Source organism: Callorhinchus milii, unplaced genomic scaffold, assembly GCF_018977255.1.
Source record: "Callorhinchus milii isolate IMCB2004 unplaced genomic scaffold, IMCB_Cmil_1.0 Scaffold25, whole genome shotgun sequence".
In the NCBI taxonomy this organism is placed as follows: Eukaryota; Metazoa; Chordata; class Chondrichthyes; order Chimaeriformes; family Callorhinchidae; genus Callorhinchus; species Callorhinchus milii.
The window spans coordinates 7088070-7104695 of record NW_024704766.1 but is presented as its reverse complement, the minus strand read 5'-3'; the positions used below and the strand labels follow the sequence as shown (position 1 = coordinate 7104695).

The 16626-nt window shown below is 50.4% G+C and overlaps 1 protein-coding gene across 1 annotated transcript in view; it reads left to right on the top strand.

The window, feature by feature from the left end:
* Positions 1-652: 652 nt before the first annotated feature.
* Positions 653-16626, top strand: part of LOC103187690 (E3 ubiquitin-protein ligase TTC3) — a 31153-nt gene continuing 15179 nt past the window's right edge. The window contains exons 1-19 of the mRNA XM_042343931.1: positions 653-660; positions 1336-1498; positions 2334-2421; positions 3067-3117; positions 3611-3740; positions 4463-4545; positions 4932-5026; positions 5379-5441; positions 6121-6175; positions 7645-7804; positions 8067-8103; positions 8753-8864; positions 9357-9411; positions 10139-10215; positions 10483-10517; positions 11056-11111; positions 13812-14123; positions 15037-15342; positions 15609-16298. Coding sequence (XP_042199865.1) covers positions 1341-1498; positions 2334-2421; positions 3067-3117; positions 3611-3740; positions 4463-4545; positions 4932-5026; positions 5379-5441; positions 6121-6175; positions 7645-7804; positions 8067-8103; positions 8753-8864; positions 9357-9411; positions 10139-10215; positions 10483-10517; positions 11056-11111; positions 13812-14123; positions 15037-15342; positions 15609-16298 — 2563 coding nt within the window. The 5' untranslated portion in view covers positions 653-660; positions 1336-1340. The remainder of the gene's footprint in view (positions 661-1335; positions 1499-2333; positions 2422-3066; positions 3118-3610; positions 3741-4462; positions 4546-4931; positions 5027-5378; positions 5442-6120; positions 6176-7644; positions 7805-8066; positions 8104-8752; positions 8865-9356; positions 9412-10138; positions 10216-10482; positions 10518-11055; positions 11112-13811; positions 14124-15036; positions 15343-15608; positions 16299-16626) is intronic.

Here is a 16626-nt window from a genome sequence, read left to right as displayed (position 1 = left end):
AGGGGGGAGAGAAGGGGAAAAAAAAGATGCATTTTATTGCAAAATAAATTGTCTTCTAATCTTTCCTTTTAACACAAGTTGGCAGCATGTGGACAGTTTTATCTTTTGGGAGCAAACAAACCCCAGGAAGAGTTCACACCCAAAAAGATGTGTCTTTTTTTTGCGAAGCGATTGACAGAAAAGTTTTTTTTTGGAAAAACTTAAGTTGTTCTCTTTATTTCTATGTTTATATATGTGTATAGAATGTATGTCCTACTCAGGACTTTGTTGTTGTAACTCGGTTTCCTCCCGTGATTGACTTTGTGGTACATTCCTTTGTTGCTTTCCGGTAACACAGAGAAGCATTTTCAAATAAATAAATAGATTCATGTTTTAACAACAACTATTTACGCAGTGGCCTTCACACTGGGCAGCGTCTCGGAGCACGTGACAGTGGCGGAGGCTGACACCGAGCCGAAGCGGGCAAGGGGGGACCCTGAGCACGGTTGAAGAGGAAAGGCTTCAGTCGTGAGCTAAAAGAGGGGGCAAGGCAGAGGGATTGGGGGAAGAGAGTTCTAGCTTTGGGGCGCAGTGGCTGAAAGCGCGGCCGCTGATGGTGGAGGGGACGAGGCACGAGCAGGAGGCCGGAGGCAGAGAGTGGTGGGAGTGGGGAGAACACAGGTCAGAAAGATAGGGAGGTGGAGGGATTTTTTTTCCCCTTCTACCTCTGTCAGTCTGGCTCAGTGGGTCACTTTCCTCCCTCTGGGGCAGAATGTTTTGGGTTCATGCCCCAATTTGGGGAGATGCATTGTTGAAAGAGATAAATCAATGGCCCTTCTGCTCATTCAGATTATTTAATATCCGCGCATTTGATCACAGCGCCTTATCACGTCTTCGAGACATCTCAAAGCGCTTCACAGAATATACTGGAGTGACTGTGTGTATTGTGAATGAAAGGCGGCAGCCAATTGCGCACAGCAGCGTCCCACAAACAGTCGTGGAGTGAGTGACCAATATTATTTGGGGGATTATCAGCCAAGAAACTGGGGGAGAGAGAGAGAGAAACTCCCTTCTCTTTATGAACAGCACCGCGGGATCCCTCGATCCCTTGCCCTTCTTCCTTCCCCATTTTCAGGTCGCGCCTGAAGACCTCCCTATTCGCCCGTGCCCACGGTCACCTCCCCCTCCCCCCGGCTCGGAGCCGTGCTCCGCCACTGTCAAGCGCTCTGGGACACTCCCCTGCGTGAGTGAGGGGCGCTGTGTAAATGCAAGTTGTTGTTGTTGAGTGTCAGTGAAACGGCAAAAAGTAAGCGTGAATCCGTGTCCATCTTTAACCCTTTCCTCTCGTGTCGGCAGAAGCCATGGCTCTGGAGTGGTGCACACTGAAGCAGGAGAACTACCTGCGTCACTGCCACATGGTGTTTGTCGGCGTGTTTAAGGAGCTGCTCTTCAGCCAACGACATGAGCCGAATAAGTACCTACTGTGGGCACAAGAAGGGGCGTTGCTGAGTAAAACAGCGTAAGTGATTGCACACACACACCGGGCACTAACTTCTGTTTCGCCCACAAATACACAGTCACTCCACTTTACAGTGTATCCTGTGAAGCGCTTTGAGACCTCTCAAAGTTGTGATCAGGCGCTGTATCAAATCAAGGATTCTTATTATCAAATATAAAAATTGGATATTCTCAAGCGGTGTTTCGGTTGAAAATCTTTCCCTCTCTCCCTAACCCCCCCCCACCCACCTCCCCCACTCACCCCTTTTCACCCAAAGACTAGTGGAAATCTGGAACTCTCTTTCCCCAAAAGGCTGTGGATTATGGCTGGATCCATTCACATTTTCAAGGCTGAGCTGGAGAGGTGTTTCTGAGTTCAGGGGATCACGGGATATGGGGCAAAGGCGGGTAATTGGGGGTACAGATCAGCCATGTTCTTAAAAAACGGTAGAACGGGCTGGAAGGGCTGAATGGCCTCCTGTTCCTATCTTTCTAAAGTTGGTCATTTACCTTGTGCTTGTTTGTGAGGCGTTGCTGTGTGCAGTCTGGCTGCCAGATTCCCCTACAAGAAGACATAGTCACCGTCCTTTCCAGTAACTCCCGCGCTGAGCTGTGAGACATTTTGAGGGTGTGATAAGGGCAGCTAAAGTGATTATTATTACTGCACGCACACTAAAACCCTGGTGAGCCGGAATTATTACAGGGGGGAGAGGGGATGAAGATCCGATCGGTGAACCGGAATTTCCGGCTGAAGTGATACTGTATTTTGGGGTACCCGGTCTTTTTGCTTCTGTTTAACTCACTGCCAAACAGTCTTTTATCTAAACCCAGTTGTCTGATCCCTTCACATTCCGCAGGCACCTCAAAGCGGAGACGCTGGATATATCTGTGATCAAGACGATGGACATCCTGTGGATCCTGTTCGCAGAGACAAAGAAAAAATGCGTAAGATCGTGACGTCCCGTCATGGCTGTCAGGCCTCACAGGGGATGGAACCTCCATTGGTGACGAAACTGAGAGAGGCACTTTACAGCAGATTGGGGGGTCACATTGGGGACGGGAAGATTGGGGGGGGAGATTGGATTAGGGGCACCACGACTGCATGTTTTTTGTTCTGCCACTGAAATGTGGTTCCACAAAATCACAAACAACACATGACATTTACGCAGCGCCTTTCATGTCAGGAGGACGTCCCAAGGTGCTGGACAGTCAGGGATCCGCACCCGAGCCAGGGGGTCGGGATTGGGGAGGGTGGAGGGCAGGAGGGAAGCAGGGTGATCGAAAGCACAGTCTTGAGATGGGCCTTGAAGGAGGCGAGGTAAGGAGCGAGGCCGAGGGACTGTGGGATGGAGTTCCAGCGGGTGGGGGCAGAGAGGCTGATGGTGGGCTGGGCCCTGTTGGATGTGGGGGACGTGGAGCAGGCTGGAGCCCGCTGAGCGGAGGCAGCGGACAGGTTGGTCGGGGGTTGGCAGATCACCGAGATAAGGAGGAAGAAGCCGATAAGATTGAAGTGTTACTAACTGACACTCGCAAGTCATCGCAGTTACAATGTAATGTCACTCACTTCTCTGGTTCTTATTTCTCTTTCAGAACCAAAGTGCCTTTGTCACTGATCTTCTGAAGAGCTTTGAACAAGTGAAGGTGAGAGATTGTGTGTGTGTTTGCGTGTTTTTGCGTGTGTGTGTGTTTGCGTATGTATATGTTTTTGCGTGTGTGTGTTTGCGTATGTGTGTTTGCGCGCGTGTGTGTGTTTGCGTATGTGTGTGTGTTTGCATAAGTGAGTGTTTGCATAAGTGTGCGTTTGTGTGTGTGGGTGTTTGTGTTTGCGTATGTGTGTGTGTGTTTGATGGGCAGATCGGACCTTAGGTTAATGGATCATCCGAAGGACGGCAACTCCCATCATTGCAGCACACCCCCAGCGCTGCATTGGAACATCAGCCCAGACTATGTGAGCTCAAAGTCCTGGCGTGGGGCTTGAACTTGCATCCTCTGACTCAGAAGCAAGAGTGCAAGTCACTGAGCCAGACTGACACCTGAATTGCCCTGAAAACACAGATACCTTAAACCAAGTGCCTATTGGCCGTCTCTACACTGAATAGGATTCAGATTTCTTCTTTCTTCGTTTCTCCGCCAGGATGACACTGATCTGATGGACATCATCGATACAATCATGCCTTTGCTGGAGCGAGTGCTCACTGACGATATCGCTCCTGAATGGATAGACCTGCAGAGGAACACAGCTCTTACTATACTCCTAGCTCAATGTGAGTTCTCTTCTGGGATTTGTTCCACATAAATTGGGTCCAAGGCCTTTATTTTTCTCTGAGCTCTTCTTAGTGTTTAATGTTCGTTGAACCCCATTGTCATCAGTGCACAGAGGGAATCCTTCCACTCAGCAACTGTTAACCCTGCAAACAAAAGCCCTCACGGGTAGGATGGTCCGAGCTGGACAAGCAGCAGGAAAGCCGGCCAGACAGCAATACCAATGGCAACCTATGTAGTTTTAGCTGGTTAGACTCCAGCAGTTACCCCAAAGCACAAACTCTGGGCTCCCCCCCCACAAACCTTGGCTCTTGCCAACCTGCACCTAATACTCTCCGGAGTTAGGTAAGCAGGAAACATCCCTCCAGAGAGCGAGAGAGAGAGAGCATTCCATTCCACTAATGGAAATTCCATGTGTAGGTGGGATACCTGGAATTCTCAGTTAGGTTTGGAGACTTGCCCACAAAATACACAGTCAACGCAGTTCGTGTTCTTATAATAATAATAATAATAATCCTTGCATTTGATATAGCGCTTTTCACGTCTTCTCGACGTCCCAAAGCGCTTCACAGAACACACTGTAAAGTGAATTGACTGTATATTTGTGGGCGAACGTGACAGCCAATTGCGCACAGCAATGTCCCACAAACAGTCGTGGATTGAAAATGACCAATTTATTATTGTTTATTATTATTCTTACTTGTTCTCCCCTTGCTCTGTTTAGTTGCAGGTTACATAGAGAGATTTGCAGTTGAGGGCGAGACCGTACTAAGTGGCTTTGAAAAGGAACGCGAAATAAACAATGGGGTACGTTACTTAAACCCGGCTTTCCGTTCCTGTCCTAAAACACTCAGGAACACTCTCCCTCTAACCCTCCGCCTTCCCCCATCCTTCCCTACCTTCAGGTCTCGCCTGAAGACTTTTCTCTTCGACCGACTTACAGTCACCTCCCTCTCCCCACCGACTCGTTGTGCTCCGCTACTGTCATGCACTCTGGGACACTGCCCCTCGTGAAGGGCACTGGGTGAATGCAAGTTGTTGTTGTCCCCTCTTTCCCCAACTCTTACCCGCAATGGATTGGTGATGTTGGCCAGTGAGGACCTGGGCTGGTGGGGTTCCCAGTCTGGACTGAATCAGCTGATCTCTTCACGGTGTGTGGTTTTTTTCTTCTTCTCTTTTTCGTTTAACTTTAGAAAATCGGTGCTCTGGAGACGAAAGGCGAGGACGAGGTCAACATCAACGACTTCAAAGGTGCCATCATCACTTACGGCAAAGCCATCGAAATAAGGTAGTGATCGCACCTGAGCGTTGGACACCAGCAGAGACTTGTGATGAGTCGGTGATTTCCAGCCGCGTAGGCTGGGGTGAGAAGCCTAGTGTTGCCTCGTGTCCTCAAGTCATTTTGACTTCATTTTGACTGCGAATCAACCCGACATTTACACAGCGCCTTTCACTCCGGGAGGATGTCCCCAAAGCGCTTTGCGGGCCTGGCTGGGGGTGGGAGCCGAGTGGGGGAAGTGGGGTGGGAGGGGGAGGGGCGGCTAAAGACCACCCAAAACACCTTGAACTGGGAGGAACGCGCTGCGTTTCTCTGAAACGACAAAAACTCTGGTTGAATTTCTCCCGTGTTTCGTTTGCAGCCCGTACAACTATTACTTGTACTGCCGAAGAGCTTATTGCCACCTGCAGGTGAACGAAGACAGGTGAGAGACTCAATTCCCTTCTCCAGACACTGTCAGCGGCGGTGGTGGGGGGGGGGGTGAGAGGGTGATGGCGGAGGTCTCCAAACGCAATCCCCAAATTGTACCACTGTTTCTCCTCCTCTTTGTTCCTGAGAAGCCTGTGGGGGCGGCCAAAAACATTAACAACTGCTCGACAGGACTCCGTTTAAACTGCATTGAAGAAGTGCTATGATGGGAGGGCGCGTGTTTATAAGAACATAAGAATTTGAGGGTGAAAGAAGGCCCAGGTCCACCCAGTTCGCCTTCCACCATCCTGCCAGTCGCTTGACATGTTGTGTCGCCAAACTATATACTGTCTCCCCAGGTATCATTTTCTAGCCGAAATCTATCTGTTTTTGAACCAGATGACATTTTCTGCTCCCACCGTCTGCCCAGGGAGCCTGTACCATAACGTTTCTACTCCCTGAATTTACTGCTCTTCTGGAAGGTTCAGATAAAATGGGCGGGAGGCCCATTTGTACCCAAACCAATCTTGTGATCATCATGAATGTCATTTGCGCCGGAACTGAGACCTGAAGGCCAAAAACTGGCATTGCAGCCAATGCCGGGATTATTGTTCAGTTCACGGTTCATCTGAAGTCATGTGGTCCTCTCCACACAGCGACAATCCAACCTCCAAACTTGTGCATTTATTTTTCAGAATGGCGGTGCTGGATGGAATCAGGGCAGCGCTGTTAAAACCAGATTATTTTAAGGTTGGAGATATTTTATTTCAGTCAAGCCTCTCGCTATTTTTAGGAATTACTATATTTCCCTTTTGTCCCCTTTGTCTCTGTGTGCGTCTCTTTGTGTGCATGTGTTTGTGTGTGTGTGTGTATTGTGTGTGTGTAAAATCCCTTCCTCCTCCTTTCCTGTTTCACAAACTTGTTCACAAACAATTCACTTCAAGGCTGTTTGGGCAATGTACAGGGTGTCCACAAAGTCCTGTTACCCCCCATGTTATTTTTCTACACTGCACTGACCCACAACTGAAACACGTGGGAGAACGATGATCATTGTATTGAGAAGTTACTCCGTTGTATTCAGTACAAGTGTTTAAATGTATTTAGATCCCAGAGGATCAGTGTGTGTGTGCAAGTGCGAGTGTGTGTGTACGCGAGTGTGTGTGTGAGGGTGAATGCGAGTGTGTGTGTGTGAGTGTGAGTGTGTGTGTGAGGGTGAATGCGAGTGTGAGTGTGTGTGTGTGTGTGAGGGTGAATGCGAGTGTGTGTGTGTGAGGGTGAGTGTGTGTGTGTGTGAGGGTGAATACGAGTGTGTGTGTGAGTATCTGTGTGTGAGGGTGAATGCGAGTGTGTGAGTGTGTGTGTGTTTTAGGGTGAATGCGGGTGTGTGTGTGTGAGTGCCATCATTTTTATGGCGGATAATGACCCGTCACCATGTTCATAACATGGATGGAGTCGGTGGGGAGGACGTTACTGGGGCTCAGACATTGTTACACTCAAACTCATCTGCAACAGAAAATTAAAAATTCATTGTAAGACAATGGGTGGTGTTGGGGGGTAACGTGACTTTGTGAACACTCTGTAGATTTACGTTGCATTTTAGAACAAACAGAATTTGACACATTCTTAACTCCGGAGTGGGTTCTCTGTCTTTTCTTGAAAGAAACGTAGAGGGCTGGTGGGTGGGGAGTTCTGTTATTTCCTTAAGCAATTGCTTCTGATTCCAGTCTCGTTTCGTCAGCCATCCATTTATCTTAACTATCATTCATAATTAAATATTAAATATCTTTATCCCTTCCCTGGGGTAATAATCCCTCCAAAAATATAAAATAAAATGTGGTCATTTAATCCACGGCTGTTTGAGGGACGCTGCTGTGCGCAATTGGCTGCCGTGTTTCGCCCACAAAACACACAGTCACGATACTTTAGAATACATTCTGTGAAACGCTTGGAGACGTCTTAACGACGTGATGAGGCGCTGTATCAAACGCAGGGATTATTATTATTATCCCTTATTCCAGTCGGCAACTATACAGGTGATTCCTGAAAATAATTGAGGAAAAAACTATATTTACACGAGGACTGTTGTTCCTCCGTTATTCTTGTCAGAATAAATTTCCACAATAAATACACTTGGCCGGGATATTTCCTCACGATATTTTCTGAATAATAATCATAATCATTATTATGATCCCATACCCCCCGCCCCCACACTTCTCCAGGGTCACTACTTCTGTGCCAAAGGCCTCCTCTCTGCCGGTTTCCCCAAACATGCCATGATGGCCAACAAGCGTGGCACTGAGCTGTGCCAGGCTGCGGAGAGCGATGCCACCGTACTGGAGGCACAGATGCAGGAGATTGAGAATCGCATGAAACTTGAAGGTAAGGGAAGCCACCTTGCACGAGGGGCGCCCCCTCCCACAATCCCCCCGCATCGCCCCCTCCCTCCCCTCCTTCAAATCCCGCCTAAAGACCTTTCCTTTTTGGTCGTGCTTATGGTCACCTCCCCCCCTCACCCCCCGGCTCGGGGTCAGACTCCGCCACTGTCGAGGCTCCGGGCCGCTAGCCCGCCTGGCGGATGCTGTGTAAACGCTTGTTGTTGTTTATTAGGACTTTACTGTAGTCGTGTGTTTAACTTTTGCAGATGGCGCTCAATCTACAAAGGATCAGAGCGATGCGAGGTAAGCATTGGCTGTCACAGGTCGCACAACATAAAGACAGTCACTACACGTAATAATAATTCCCGTGAAGAGCTTGAGAACGATTGGTTGATATAAGGTGGGGTAAAAAAATTTCCAAATTCTTTCTCTGATCTCTCACTCTCTTGCCTGGAGTGCGTTTGCCTTGTAAGCAAAGGGCCCGGGCTCGATTCCCGGGCGAGTCGGGGCGAAACCTTAGGAAATCTTAGGTTTCCTTCCTCCACACGTCTCTGTTTCCCTAACAATATGTAGGAACCCAATTGTTAGTCAATTGGCAGATCTCTTTCCAGGGGTAATAATTCCTTAAAAACATAACAATAATAATAATAATGGTCACTCAATCCACAGCTGTTTGTGGGACGCTGCTGTGTGCAATTGGCTGCCGCGTTTCGCCCACAAAATATACGGTCACTTTGTAGTATGTTCTGTGCAGAGCTTTGAGACTTCTCGAAGATTATTTAAAAAATGATTTTAAGAAAAGAATACGTCTTTGTGTTCGAGCATCAGTGTGTGTTATTGTGCGTGTGGAGTCCTGTACCGTATTGTGCCTATGTGTGTGTGTCTGTCTGTCTCTCTCTCTCTCTCTCTGTCTCTCGTTCTTCTGTTCAATTCCATCTCTTTGTTTGTCCAGGGAAGAGCAGAAAAAACACCGTCCAGAACCTGAGATGGTGTTCGATGCCCGAAAGTGGTCAAATTCTTTGGGAGGACAAGGGATCGGGCTTGTGCGAGGATCAGATTTCCAGGTAAAGCTTAAACTTTTCAGGTCCGAGATTTTGTGTAGAAGTGACAGCCTCAAACGTAGCCTGACTCCATGAGAGAGAGGGAGGGAGGGGGAGAGAGACAGAGACACAAACACACAGACACACACACAGGCACAACACTACAGGACTCCATATAACACACACATTTTCACACCATTCATCGGAATTCTCAACGCAGTCCACACACACGTACTACACAGTCAATTCACTTTGCAGTATACGCTGTGAAGCGCTTTGAGACGTCTCAACAACGTGATGAGGCGCGATATCAACTGCAAGGATTATTATTAATATTATTATTATTATTCACTCGCTCGCTGCAGTCATCTTTCTCTCCCAAATCAGAACGGCTTCTCCCCTCGTAAGTGAAGAGTGTTCAGTGTCGGTCCGTCTCGTTACCCCTACCCCCCACCCCCACCTTATCCCCATCCCCAGTCTCCGACATCTCACAGTCTCTCCTCTTTACAATCGCAGGCGGTGTGGCAAAACCTGATGGACAACATGAAGGATACAGACCTACAGGGTTCCGGTGAGTCAGTGCGGTGACGGGGATGGGGGGACAGAACAGGAAGAAACTATTTCACTTTCCCTCTTGTGATCTTTCTCCCTCGCAGTTGCCGTCGACGCTTTCTTTCCCCCCTTTAACTTCCTTCCCAGGAGTCATCTCGATCTACTTCTTCCTGAAGTGCTTTGAGATGTCTCGAAGACGTGGTGAGACGCGATCTCAAATCCAAGGATTATTATTATTATTTTTTTGGGAGGGGGTTTCAGGGTCGGAGCCAGTGGTAACCCCACCCCCAATGTCATTCCTGCCCAATGAGCTTTCGCTCCAAGTGTTGGTCTCCGAGAAGGGGAGGGGTTTCAGTTGTCGGGTCTGGCCAGCGTAACAGTCACTACACAGTTCAGTGACTCCCAGGTGAAGGTGTTTTGACATAAGGTGCAGGTTGATGTTCTACTGAGGCCCCAAAATGATTCTTGTAGTGTGTGGTTCTGGCCTCCTGCTTGTTCCTCGTCCCCTCCGCTCCACCATCGACGGCCGCACTTTCAGCCCACTACGCCCCGAAGCTTTGAAGTTCTTTCCCCCCATCCCTCCGCCTTGCCCCCTCTCTCCTTCCCCCACTTTTAGATCATGACTAAAGACTGTGCTGATGGTCACTTCCTCCCTCAGTCACCCCCCCACCCCCAGCTGGATGTCAGGCTCCATCACCGTTAAGCTCTTCGAAACGCTGTGTAAATGCAAGTTGTTGTTGTTGTAGATGGGGCACAAGAGCGAGAAGTGGACCAGAGACCAAAAAGCAAGATCTCAACCTCCAAATCAGACAAGAAAAACACGGTCTGTTATACTTCCAGAAGGTTCCAAATCCTCGGTTTTGTGAAGTGTGCGTGTGGTTTGGAGAGGGGGAGGGAGAGGGACATCTTTGGGGAGGGTGGGGGAGGGCTCGGGAGGTCTAACATTTGGCAAAGTGTGTTACGTTAACGGGGAAACGGTGTATTTTCCTTGTGGGGTGGTGGCCGTTTGGAAACTTCTTACGTGGGATGAATTGGTGAACGTTTTGTAAAAGTACCTGTTATTGTTCCCTCTTTCTCGCTCCCCGCCCAGCGTGAGGAATCCCGCTCCGCTCCAAACAGCCAACAGTAAGTACTGCAAACGACAACAACTTGAGTTTGCACTGGGCCCTACACGCAGGGTGGGGTGGGGTCGCAAAGCGGCTCATTCACGGCTTCAGCGCTGTAGAATTCTGAACAGTCACTGCACTATACAGCGAACCTTCCGAAGCGCTTTGAGACGACCCCCTGACGTGAAAGACGCTGTGTCAAATGCAAGGATTTTTTTTAAAAACAATGTCTTTTTGTGTGTGTATGTGTACACGCAATGGTTAACATCGGTGTGCGTACTTGTTTGTCATTTGTGTGTGTGTGTAAGTATCTAAGTGAACATATGTGTGTGGGTGTATAATAATAATAATTGCATTTGATATAGCGCTTTTCACGTCGGGAGGACATCCCAAAGCGCTTCACAGAACACACTGTAAAGTGAATTGACTGTATATTTATGGGCGAACGCGGCAGCCAATTGCGCACAGCAATGCCACAAACAGTTGTGAAATGAGTGACCAAATTATTATTATTTTTTTTGAAGGAATTAATATGTTCATGTACTTTTGTATTTCAGAGGCTCAGAGCGACACGGAGCCAGGAAAAAATCTTCCACAGAAATGCAAGGCACAGGTAAAAAAAATATTATTTTTTGAAGGAATTAATATGTTAATGTAGCTTCAGTTGCCGCTGGTTTATGATTCCCACAAATCTTCCCCTGTGAGCTCCACAGTCCGTCGCTTTCTCACCTCCAGAGTCAGAAGGTTGTGGTTTCAAGTCCCCGGTCATTGTAGCAGGACTGAGGGAACGCTGCATTGTCGGAGGTGCCATCCTTCCGATGAGACGTTAAACCCAGGTCCGTCTGTGGTCTGTGTCCCCCAACTTGAGTTGACAATAAAATTGGACAATTTGGGGACATTGCTGTGTGTGAGCTGCCCCTGCATTCACCGACAAAGCACACAGTCACTAAACTTTACAGCGTATCCTGTGAAGCATTTCCCGACATTCTCTTGACGTAAAAGGCGCATTATCTACTATTATTATAATAAAAATCGGACATGTCCTTATGTGTGTGCGCGCGTGTATCAGTGTGGGGGCGTGTGCATCAGTGTGTGTATTATTGTGGATGTGGAGTCCTGCAGTGTATTGGTTAGAGCACTTGACTCTGTATACCTCACAGTAAGTAGGAACCTTGTTGTTAGTCAATTATTATCAATAATCCACACTCAATCCACGACTGTTTGTGGGACACTGCTGTGCGCAGTTGGCTGGGCTATGTGGCATCAACGATGTGATAGGGCGCTATATCAAATGCAACGATTATTTATTATTATTTAGTTAACGTCTCCACAATGCAGTGCTCTCCCTCCCCCACCCACTTGTCCCCAGCACTGCACTGACTGAGCTCAGACTGTGAGCTCAAAGTCCCTGATATGCAGCTGACGGGCTGAGTGCACCTTTAATGTCGTCATAAACCTGTGAAAACATCTCCACGTGTAATCAGCAAGTTCCTTTGTTCGAAGGTCAAGGTGTGTGATAATAATTAGCAGTGCTTGTCGTTGATACAGCGCCTTATCACATTGTCGAGACGTCTCAAAGCGTTTCACAGGATATACCGTAAAGTGAATTGATTGTATATTTTGCGGGTGAAACGAGATGTGATGCGAAACATCTTGAGTCACCAAACTTCACCCACAAAATACAGTCGATTCACTTTCCAGTGTATCCTGCGAAGCGCTTTGAAACGTCTGGAAGCCGCGATAAGGCGTTGTATCAAAGATCATTATTGTCATCGCTACAAAAAGGGCTCATTCTATCCAGAGTGAGATTTACTCGTATTAACGTAGCAGAATTTGACTTATTTTGTAGCTGGATTTTCTTTGGCAAATCGTGGAAAAGAAGACTTCAAAGTTTTGACCAATTTGCCAAATTCTATATGAAATTTGATTATTATTGTTGTTATAATTATTATTAACAATAATGTTGTTGTTGTTGTTGTTATTATTGTTGTTGAGGCAGGGCTCCCTCTGCCTCCTCGTCCTCCTCGACCTATCGGCAGCATTTGATACGGTTGACCACACTATCCTCCTCCACCGCTTGTCCTCCCACCTCAACCTTCAAGGTCCTGTCCTTGAGTGGTTTAGGTCGTACCTCTCCCACCGTCTTCACTTTGTTTCCACGAACGGCTTTTCCTCCACCCCCCGCACTGTCTCGTGCGGTGTCCCTCAGGGCTCTGTCCTCGGTCCCCTCCTCTTCACCCTCTATATGCTCCCCCTGTTGTGACATCATCCGCAGACATGGGGTTCACTCCCACATGTATGCGGATGACCCCCAACTCTACCTTTCCTCCTCTACCCTCAACTCCACGACCACCGATGTCCTGAAAGCTGTCTGTCCGACATCGAGTCCTGGACGAGAGACAACTTTCTTCAGCTCAACGTGCGCAAAACTGAGGCCCTCCTGATTGGCTCACGTCAGCGCCTCCGCACCTCAGGCGCTGACACCATCAGCTCCGCACTCTCCACCTCTCAAAGCCATCAGGAACCTCGGGGTTCTGTTCGACCCTGAGCTGTCCTTTCTCCCTCATATCCGCACCACAACTGGCACCGCCTTCCATCACCTCCGGAACATCGCCAGACTACGGCACTACCTCACCCCTCACGCGGCTGAAACTCTGGTCCACGCCTTCATCACCTCAAGGCTGGACTATGGGAACTCTCTCCTCGCCGGCCTTCCCGGCCCTCCCTCCACACTGCAGGTCATTCAGAACTCTGCAGCTCGTGTACTGTCCCGCACCAGACACCGCGCCCACATCACTCCCACCCTCACCCTCGCCCTCGCTCACCTCCATTGGCTCCCCATCCCCCAGAGGATCGAATGCAAGATCCTCATCCTCACCTACAAGGCCATTCCCGGCCTCGCTCCCTCCTACCTCTCCGACCTACTATCCCCCTACTTACCTGCCCGTACCCTCCGTTCTTCTGGCTCTGGTCTGTTCCACATCCCCCGCCCCAACCGCCCTACCATCGGTGGCCTTCAGCCTCTCAGCCCCGAGGCTCTGGAACTCCATCCCCCAGTGCCTTCGCCGCTTCCTCCCTTTCCTCCTTCAAGGCCGGTCTCAAGACCTTTCTCTTTGACTGAGCCTTCAGCTCCCCTCTCGACTCTCTACCCCCTCCACGCTCCCTCCCTTCCCTCCCCTCACCATTTCCCCCCTGCTCGGGTCCCGACCCAACTGTCCAGCGCTTTGGGACGTCCTCCCGACATGAAAGGCGCTCTATAAATGAAATCTTGTTGTTATTATTATATTGACTCGTTGGCCTTGGGATCTCCCAGATAAGGTGGTTTTTGACCCGGCCAAATGCCGCCTGTGGCGAGCGGTGAACTCGGAGCGGGAGCTGATCGCTAACGGGGTGGAGGACGTTTCCTTCCTGTTGTACCGCCTGAAACTGAAGCGCTTCCTGTCAGAGGGCGACCAGGAGGTGGTGGAGAGGCAGAGCACCCCCCCCTTGAAGCTCCGCACTCTCATCGACATCGTGCTGAAGAAAAGCTCCAACCTGGAGATCCGCAAATTCACCTCCGTCCTGGTGGCCATCGATGGCCTCAAACCAGACTTGTTCAAATGGGTCAACAACCTGGAGAGCATGGGTACGTCCCTTGAATAGTTCTCCCCCCAACACAACCGACTACATTGTCTCCTCCATCCAACCTCGTTGGTTGGAAATCCAACCTCCCTGTGCTTGCGTCTTCGACCGTGCCTTCAGCCACTCTCCCCCACCCTCACCCCCACCCCTTCTGCCCTCTACACCTCCTGACCCCAATTCTCAGCTCGGGTCCAGCGCCCTGGGATGTCTTTCCGACCTAAAGGGCACTCGCTGTACAAATGTAATTTGTTGTTGTCTCTCCCACTCAACTCCTTCTTCCCAGGCCATCAGAACGAGGGCCGTTCCTCCCTCCCTCAAACCCTGTTTGTGCTGAGTCAGGCAATTATTATTATTACTCCCCCCCCCCCCCCCCAACTCACCCCCTACCTCACAATACAACGTGCCTTGTAATGCGATCAGGTTATATTGTGGAGTAGCGTATTGGTTAGTGCGCTCGCCTCACAAGTGAGAGAACCTGGTTTTGATTCCCGGGGAGTGGGGGTGAAACCTTAGGCAAGTTTCCTTATTCTACACACTCGCCTCTGTTTACCGGTTCAGCAGCCCGGTTGTTGGTCGATTAGTGGATCGCTTTCCGGGGGCAATAATCTCTCCAAATTGGTCACTCAACCCACGGCTGTCTGTGGGACGCTGCTGCGCGCAATTGGCTGCCGCGTTTCACCCACAAAATTTAGTCAATTCACTTTACAGTATATTCTTTGAAGCGCTTTGAGACGTCTCGACGACATGGTAAGGTGCGAGATCAAATGCAAGGATAATTATTATTATAATCGTCCCCCTCCAATCCATCCATCCGTCCCTCCCTCCCTCCTCCCCTCCCTCACCCCTCCCCTCCCTCACACCCTCTCTCCCTCCCACCCTCCCTCAACATTAATCCTATTGAATTGGTTTCCTTAAAGGAAACTGCTGTGCCGACAGCTTCCTGTACCTGTTCCTGGAGGTCCTGGCGGAGCCGCTGAACAAGGCCCCTTTAAAAGACCTGATCTATAGCCTGCAGATGCTGAGTGTGCTGACGGAGACCGAGAACGACCTACTGATGAAGACCCCGAGCGAGCAGCGAGGACAGCGCCTGCTCGAGGTCATCGTCTTCATGAAGACCACCGCTCAGAAGTTGGACTTCGTTTTCCTCCTGGAAGAGGAGCGGGAGACCTTCCCCAAACTCAAGCTGTGCCTCGAGGAATTCCAGAAGGAGTTTGAGAAGCTGGGTGAGCAGTGAAGCCAGGGAGGGAGGGAGGGTAGGAGAGAGGGTGGGAGCGAGCGAGGGAAGGTGGGACCGAGAGAGGGAGTGCAGAAGGGAGGGAGGGAGTGCAGGGGAGTGAGAGCAGGAGGGAGGGAGGGAGGGAGGGAGTGCGAGGGAGGGAGGGAGTGCGGGGGAGTGAGAGGGAGTGAGCTAAAGTGAGCCAATCAAAGGGTTGAAGGTGGGTCACAGCTCGAGATGTTGTTGACCGATCCGTCCTCTCGGCTGCTCCAGGCGAAGGCTACGTGAACAAGTTCCGCAGATACATGCCGTTGCCCAGACCACGGCGAAGGGAGGACCTGCCCCCGGAGGAGAGGAACGCATACTGCAACTTCTTCCGTCTGATGTATCTGATCGTGCTGGAGGGCACCAGAGTGGCACAGAAGGTCTTCGCCGAAGAGGTGCCCCTGGACGGCCTGCAGGCCGAGCTCCGCAAGCTGAGGAAATCCGAGCTGCACCGGCACTTCCGGGAATTCCAGACAGAATTCCTCTCGCACTCGGACTGGGCTCTGCTCTTCCCGCAAAAGTGGTCGGAGCTGGAGTTCGACAAGTTCGACCTGACCCTGATCGTCTTCGTGATGATGAACCTCAAGCACCTCCCGCAGCCCAAGAGAGGGTGGCACATGCGCCCGAGCGGGCCCGACGCCTCGCGCCAGGGCAGCCTCCTCCGGCTGCTCTACCTCCGGCGCCAGCTGGTCACCCGCAACGGGTACATGGGGGTCCCCGAGGAGGAGTTCCTGTCCATGTGGGAGGAGAGCAGCGAGGCCCTGCAGTGCCTGGGCAAGACCCCCGAGGAGATCCAGGACATCCTGTTCATGCCCGGCTACCTGCTCTGGCACGACCACGAGCGCATTGCCCGGCTGATGGGACGCCAGTGCTTTGACACCATCGACCGCTACATGACGGCCATGAAACAACACCTGAGTAAGACCCGCGACGCATACATGAGCGAGACACGGGTTGCGTTTAGACGGCTTTTAGATGCTGCGATTCGCGTAGGACGGGGGTGGGGGGGTGCGGGGGACAACCTGTTGGCTGCCGAGGGCCGGATGCCCTAGTTGAGAAACATCCGTGGGCCGAATGAGCCATATTTTTGTGTTTTTCTTCCAGAAACGTAACATAGCATTGACAGGTTATGGAGGGAGCCAAATGAAATGGAGGGAGGGAGGGAGTGCAGATAAAATTGCCCTGGGGGCTGCCAGATAGACCACCCTGGTGTAGACCACCAACGTGGGGTTGGGCTCATAATACC